Source organism: Sylvia atricapilla, chromosome 1 (genome assembly GCF_009819655.1).
Source record: "Sylvia atricapilla isolate bSylAtr1 chromosome 1, bSylAtr1.pri, whole genome shotgun sequence".
Classification (NCBI taxonomy): domain Eukaryota; kingdom Metazoa; phylum Chordata; class Aves; order Passeriformes; family Sylviidae; genus Sylvia; species Sylvia atricapilla.
The window spans coordinates 16411995-16419981 of NC_089140.1; the positions used below are offsets into that span (position 1 = coordinate 16411995).

Below are 7987 nucleotides of genomic sequence, written 5' to 3' on the forward strand. Positions count from 1 at the left end.
CAGCGCTTCTGCAGCCGCTGCCCCGATCCCCCCGGGCCGAGCCCCGGAGCCCGCCCGGCCCCGACAGCGCCGCTGCCGCCGGAGCCCCGCGCCGCACTCACCATTTTTGGGCAGGCTCTGGATCACCTTCACGGCCGCCTCGAACCTGGTGGCGTGCAGAGAGCCGGTCTCGGCCATGGCCCCGGCCCCTCACCGCCTCCTGCTCGGCTGCCGGGCCGCGTCCGGCGGGGCAGGCTCGGCTCAGCTCGGCGCCCCCGCCGCAGCCGCCTGTAGGGGAGCGGTGCCGGCAGGCGCAGGGCCGTGCCCAGCCCCAGCCCCGTTCCCGGCCTCGGCTCCCGCCCCGCGCCCTCCCCTCCGGCGGGGCCGGGACAGCCCCGCCAGCACTTGGGACCGGCCTGGCCCCGCTCCCCCGCCCGGCCCCGCGCTCAGCCCACCCCGACCTCCGCCCCGGCCTCAGGCGCCCATGTTACGTCTCTCACAGCGGCTCCCTGCCCTTCCCTCCTCCCGCACCGCCCCGAGGCCGCGGGGGCACGCCGGGAAACGTAGTTCCTTTCCCTCGCCTTCCTCTTCCTGCCCTTTCTCTCCCCTGCTTGTATTGCTACAGTGCAGGAAAATGAAAATTTCTAAACGAGCCATAATCCACCCGTTTTACGGACCTCCGTTGTCTTCAGGACACCTACCACTTTGCAGCCTACTGTGGCTGCCGCCTCCCCTCCTCACAGCCATCCTCATACCCCCACCTAGTCCACACAATTCACCTAAATTACCACTGTAGACACATTTTTTGAAATAGTTTTAATGACTCCTATTTACATTAAAATTTTAGGCATGCCTAGAACCCAGGGAGCAACTATTTCCATGGTATCCAGAGATGTGGGTGAATACCAGCACAGTACTACCAGTTAGCTCGGTAGCTAAATAAATGAATGGCCTTATTCAAAAGCGCTGCGCATCCAGCACTCTGCAAAGTCAAACAAAAGTATGCTAAACCAACTGCTTTTGTAGCAAATGGAATAATTTACCCAGTGAGCAACAGGATGAATTAACAGTTCCATTGAATGGACTTGAGTACAAAAACTCAGCATTCAAGTCAGTTCATTTATCTAGCACACAATATATATTTTAAATTCCTCTGAGGGCAGTTGTGTGCTCACAGTGTATGCCCTCTGGTGGGAAAGAAAAGCTCCAGAGAGAGGGAATTGGAGCAGATCAGCCCCAGCTCTGCTGAGCTAGTACATTCCACAAGGTCAGCAGCCAGCTGGCCTGGGGAGAGCTTTGCTGGAGAGAAGCTGACTCTTCCAGAGGTGTTCGGATAGGACTCCCCACACTGGGCAAATGATGAGCCCGTGTTATGAGCACTGCTCCACTCCTGACTGTTACAGAATAATTTCTCTGCATTTTTCATTTTGAGTGCTAGATTTCTAAAGTACTTAGGACCTTCATGCTAAGATCTCTCATCTTTTTTTTTTTTAACCTTTGAGGTAGGAATGACAGAAGCTCAGATCAAAGGAAAGTGCTTTTTGAAGATAAATGGATCTCTGTATTCTTTGAGCATGCAAGGAGTTAATTTCAAAAGTAATATAAAAATTAGGAGCCTTTTGTGAAGCCAGCTGATGTGTAAGTTCTGTTTATCCAAGACAATCTATAATGATGTTTGCCTTTTAATTGATTTAAGAGAAATGCAGTCGGCATTTTTATAATGCAAGTTTCCAGACATTCACTGGAAGTAGGCTTTAGAAGAGATGCAAATGACAACCTATTTAATGGCTGTGTGCAGAAACAGAAGCTGCCCTCTTTGAACTGAAGATGTGTGAGGGTGTAAGATCTGCATATCCAGAATGAGGTAATTGAAGTAACCCAAAATAATCAGTATCATCATGCTGTGACACAAGCATGAAATAGTAAATGAGATGCAAATTTTGAGCACTGATGAACATTTTGTAAGAATATGTCACAAATAACTAGTTCATTTTAATGATCATATTTAATATCAATAAGCATTGTTAATATATGTTTTTATGTATATTTTGCCTTCTCAGTGCTGTGACTTCCATGAAGAGTTAACAATAATTAAATGTGGAGTACAGGTAATAAAGGAGACCCTCTCATCTCTCACAGACAGCCAGGAATGGATCTGCAGCTTTATCTCAAGGAGGACCTAGGCTCCATTCTTTAGGGAACAAAATTATATTACATTCTTGCAAAATCTAATTATGATGTATGTGTTAAACTGGGCTGTGTTCCTATTGCTCCACAAGAGCAGTTTCCAAAGTGATTGTAAGTATCCTATCCTTATTTTTTTTATGACCCAATGTATGAGAAGCCAAACTTTGGGAATTGTGATAGAAAGAGTGACCAATGATGCCCATCAGTTGGGATGCAAGAGAAGAGAGACCAGGGTGCTCTGCTACCAGCATGATTTGGCAGTGAGTGCAATGCACGACACTTGACATGTCTGGGTGATTTTCAGTCCTCACACTCCTCTTCACTTGGCGTTTCATGAACTACTTATGGAAAGCCTGTGAATCACTAATATGAGGCACTCCAGGCAGCATTGAGACACATCAGATCTTGTATGGAAGCATGCTGTTGTGGCTGCTGAAGGAATACATTTAGGGGATCTCTGAAGAAAAGGCAGACAAGCATGATTTTGAGTGTATCCTTGGACCTGTCCTTCACAGATGCAATAGGCAAGCTTATTGAGTTCAGTGTTATTATGCCACACACCATCAAAGTCTATCGAAGTTTGATATGTGGACCTACCTTGCAATCCTCATTTTGTGCTGTTTGTGTGCTGCCACTGTCCCTTCATATCATTTTCATTGGTATCCTACTGCATTAGTTTTCTAGCAGTTGCTTCCAGTGCTGAGCTATACCCCAGTTCAGCTAGAAGAGCACCTTCATTTTACTTGAGGGACAAAGGAGTCAGTTAAATTATGCAAGTGAAAAGCTGAAACTGGAACCAATTATGCCTATTGCTCCCTCAAGGGTCTGAATCACAGCAGTGTATTTTATAGAATTCTTTCAAAATGGTTCTCAAGAAAGTGGACCATAGTCTCATATGCATTATGAGCAAGTTCTGTAAGCTATCAGATCCAAGAGCATGTAATTTTAGCAAGGCTTACTTTTTGAAGTATGTAATCCAGAGGAAAGGAAAAATGAATTATTTAAAACCTAATAGTCATAATTATGAAGAACTAAATTAGCATTACAATTTCTCAGTCAAATCTACATGCTGATGAAGAATGGAAAGATGTCTAAGAAGGGAAGAGTTTTTTGTAAGAAGCAACTTTCTATACTGTTTACAGTAGAAAGGCTAATATTTCAAATAACATTTACTTAGAGGATTTTTAAATTAAATCATGAAGGATGTTTGTGTCAAAAACCAACAGCTCTGGAGAAAGATAACTATTTGCTTACCATGAATATGGCAAAAACAACGGCTGAAATTTGTTCACTTATGTAGGTCAATCCCTACATCCCTTTTCCTCAGGAAAAGCCCTTTGGGCAAAGGACTATTTTGACACAAACAAGAATGCTTTTGGGGATAGAAGTTTCCTTGTGAGGTTCAGTTACACCCTTTAATAACTCAACTAGAAATACTCATCATTTCACAGTTGGGGATTAAGTAATGGAATTATTTTTAACCATTATTAACGGCAGCTTCTTTGCCTAAGGATTAGCCTCCTTCTTTTCAAAGGCACTTGAAGGTACCAGATCCTATTTCAAATCTCTTTTGAGCTATTCAATTCAGGTATCTCAGGTCTTTCAGTGATCAATATTTCAACCTGCATTTTTGTTTTCCACCATTTTCTCCCCCTTCACACATATTTCAAAAAAAGTAGATGGAGTACCAAGAGTATAAGCTTAGATCTGTTTCATAAAATGCTCTTTGAAGAACAAAATATGGTCATATTTCCAAAGACATTCAGCAGCATTTGACTGCATTGAAGTATACAGCACTTATGAAGTCAAAACCCTTTACAGGTTTATATCTTTGTAGGTTCTAAAGCATAATGCAGTGCCATATTGTGTCTTAAGCCCCTCTTTTTTTTTCTCTCCAAGCCTACTATTCATCTCTTTGATGAAATTTTTAATAAAGTTCAGTTTTTCTTACTGCCTCAAGGTATTATTCTTGTAGAGCCAGCAGATAGTTATATGAGAATTGTTCAGATTTTGCATATTCTAGAAAGAACATTCTAAAAATCCCATTCCCTTACAGAGCCATAAACTGAGCTTTGAAAAGTATGTGGTTTCATCTTGCAGCAATGACAAACTGTGTCTTATTATAAACATCAGAAGACAGCTCATAATAAATACTTAATCCTTTCCCTTCAATAAAATACACGATTTCTGGAGGTTGAATTATGCTGTCATATACAGTGATATAAATTTGGAATAATTTGATTGATTTGCAATTATTTATGCTGTTCCACATTTTCATAATGCAAATTAGTAAGAATTTGACTCTGAAAAATCTAACTGTGTCTGGTATATTTTTTTCTGTTTTGACATTTGTGCTTCTTGCTAAAGTTTTAGCAGCCTATCCCTGTGTAATTTGCCTCTTGGGAATAGCAAACAAAATACTGTGACTGTATCATATTAATATGCTTATGCAATGGCATATTTATAGCCAGACAGCTCTTGTGATATTTTCTTTTCAGTATCTGGAAAGGGAACTTTATGCATGTTCTTTTAAAATTCTAGCAAAAGAATTTTATTATTCTTTCTAGCAAGTCTGAAAAATGACTTTGTGAAAATTTGATGACTTTAATGACATTTTTCATGAAACACATTTACAAGTGTGCAGAGCCTGGAATATAACTGGCAAACATCTCAAGTATTTTCAGGCCTGTGTTTATCATTGTGGATGTTTATACAGGCAGAAAATATACCACTGCGGTTTTGGTCAATGGGTTTAAGCAACCTAATTCAATGGATTGGTGAATTACTGGAGTGAGGAGTGAGTCCTTCAACAAGCTCTCAGAAGGATTTGAGTTTAATTTGGTATCTCAGCACAGGACCCCCATATCATTGCAATAAGCACCCAGATCTTTTTCTGTACCAGTCATAGTAAAGATAAGACTTCTGTAGAAATCAGTGTCAGCTAGACAGTCTCCAGTTATGAACCACAGATTTTTCACTCTCATATTCAGATCACGTTTGCAGCAAGACATTTCTAACAAAATTTATCTGGGAAGCTTTATTGAGAAGGAAGTTTGACATTCAGGAGCTATTTCAGTTTATACTGTTAGATCATTTCTGCTCAACTGAAATAAAGGCATTTTCTTTGCTTCACAGTTTTGGGGTGATAAGGCCCGTCCAGTTCACTTAGGTGGGGTAGATGGGTGAACTACAACAATGTACAACATCTCAAGATCAGAACCTCATGGGTTTGCCATTTAAAATAAAAAAATTAATTATTAGACTCGGTATTCTAAAGCAGAAAAATACTGTATGAATAAATAGGATGGGTAAAAAGTGAGGAAATCAAGTGTATTAAGTGGTCTTTTTTATTTTCTTTGCAGTAAAGTATTCCGATCACTATAACATATGTTCAGCATGAGAAACTTAATATCAAAGCTTCTGTAAATGATAGGTTAATGAGGAAAGATCACCATGAGTTTTTGTTTCCCAAAAACTAGGAAAAAATCAAAGAACTTACTGAAGAAATTTCTAAGTAAATTACTGTTGGTTTTTAAAAATAGTCCAAGAAAAAGAGACAATTTAGCTATACAAAATGAAAATTATCTTTGAATCCACTGAAGTCTTTGAATGCACCTAAAGAGAGGTGTTTAAAGGTCTGCTGCAGATAAAGACACAAATGCAGCCATAAAGTAAGAGGGGAGCTGGGTGGCCATGTCACTGTGACATCAATTACATTGGAACCTGTCACGCTGAGTTATCTCACAGAGGGCAGAGGGCAGTTTTGGGAGGCATTATAAGTCTCCAACCAAAGATGTACCCGTTAAGAGCCCAAGTCTTCAGTGTCATAGAGATTACTTTAACACATCCTGAAATCAAATATCAATACTATATTTTGCCACACGAAAGAAACACAACAGTAAAATATGCCCTGCATATTATTAAAATGCCATGCAAAAATTATTAAAAATATCAGTTTTTAATCCTTATGCAGCCATGTCTACTAGATTACTAAGCTCCCTATTGTCCTCCTGAAGGGTTCTCCTACAATCCTATAAACCTGTATAAATAGAAATCAAGCAGCTCCTGGATTTCTTTTATTTAGAATTGAATTCAACAATGTTTTCACTCCAGTGAATTCATTGTTTCGCTACTATGGCTTTCCAATATTTTAACATCTTTTATGAAAACTGATACTACTACTAGGTACTTGTATTAATGTCAGAGGCAATAGAAGACTGGTTATTGCCTTCTCCAAACTCAATATTCTCACTCTTATGCCCAGAATTCATTGGCCCTTTTGGTTATAAAGGTGGGTGAAGGCCTCAAAGCACAGGATCTTCTTACCCAACTTGTAGTCAGGGACCCCCGTTACACGTGTGTACTCTTAAAGCTTTTGTTCGGAGTGGTGGGGACAAGACTGGGTTGCAATCAGCTTTGCTCTTTGTGAAGCTAGCTTATCAGATTGTTCTGTCATGTCAGTCTGTTCTTTTAATTATTTGTCTCTGTCTTTATCACTGTCCTCTGTGGGAATTTTATCAGCAGTGATTTTACTGTTTTCTTGGAGGCTAATCAAAATGAGTTAACCAACAAGGAGTCAAGATCAATATACCCTCTATGACCACTTTTGAAGTCTATCAGCCTTTTTAAAATTTAATATGCACCATATTGATTTTCTATTAAAGTAATTATTTATTTTTAATATTTAATTGTAGTTTCTCAAAGTTTTGTTTGGATATTTTACAGAATGTAAATACATTTCTACAACACATTTATCTATTCAATTTGTATTCTCACACAAAAGGATATTGACTTATCCTGAGAAGATGTATACTTCTCCATATGTTTCTATTCATTTGCATTAATTAAATTGATCTTCTTCAATCTTTTCTTAGTGGAATCTCCTGTTAGTCATTCTGCCATATACTTGGGATCAATATTAAGTTGATAGGACTATAATACCTACATATCTCTTTTCAATATTGGCACAATTTTTGCTTTTTTTCAGTGCTCTGGAACTTCTCCAATGTTTGAAAACTGTCTGAGAATGAATATTAATAGTCCATAACACTCTTTGTTGGCTCATTTAAAATTCTTGGATGTGATTAAACTGTATGTGCTTATTTAAGAAGATCTAATTTTAGAAGATGCAGATAACTAGATTTCCCTTGTTTTTCCTTTTAATGTAAATAAAAATGTGGGTTTAAAAGACTCTGATTAAAGCTTTTGATTAGTAGTGTTCTCTATTCCAGAGTCTATGTCATCATAAATACACTGCAGACCTTATTTATTCACTTTCTTTTTCAAAAAGTTTTAAATTAGTTAAATATTTGGAGAATGTATTTGTAGTTTATAATAGAAGGAACAGTGCAATGACAACTATATATATGTGTATTTCTACATACATGATACAGGATAAAGTAGCAATGTTCTATATGAAATTGATGAGTAAATTATGAGCTATTGGTAAAATCACAGAATCATAGAAAAGTTTGAATTGTAAGAGATCTTTAAATGTCGTCTTGTCCAAACCCACTGCAATGAATGGGCTGGCACATCTGCAACTAGATCAGGTTGCTCCAAGCCCTATCCAACCTAATCTCCAATGTTTTCAGGGTTGGAGCAGCTATCAGCTCTCTGGGCAGCCTGTTCCCATGTTTCACCATTCTCATTGTAAAAAATGCCTTTCTTGTATCTAGTCCAAATCTGCCAAGTTTTTGTTTAAAAAGTGTCCCTTGTCCTATTGCAACAGGCCTTGATAAAATATTTCTCCCTTTTAAGTATGGAAAGACCACAACAAGGTCTCCCTGGAGCCTTCTTTTCACCAGGCTGAACAACCCCA

At 39.3% G+C, this 7987-nt stretch overlaps 1 protein-coding gene across 2 annotated transcripts in view; it reads right to left on the reverse strand.

Moving 5' to 3' along the window:
• The window catches only part of ACBD5 (acyl-CoA binding domain containing 5), a 30280-nt gene extending 29914 nt beyond the window's left edge, over positions 1 to 366 (reverse strand). Inside the window, exon 1 of one of the 2 annotated variants that reach the window (XM_066315769.1) lies at positions 102 to 366. In XM_066315769.1, the coding sequence (XP_066171866.1) occupies positions 102 to 177 (76 nt within the window). In that variant the 5' untranslated portion in view covers positions 178 to 366. The remainder of the gene's footprint in view (positions 1 to 101) is intronic. The other variant, XM_066315780.1, reaches the window with a different exon arrangement.
• Between the last annotated feature and the right edge of the window lie 7621 nt (positions 367 to 7987).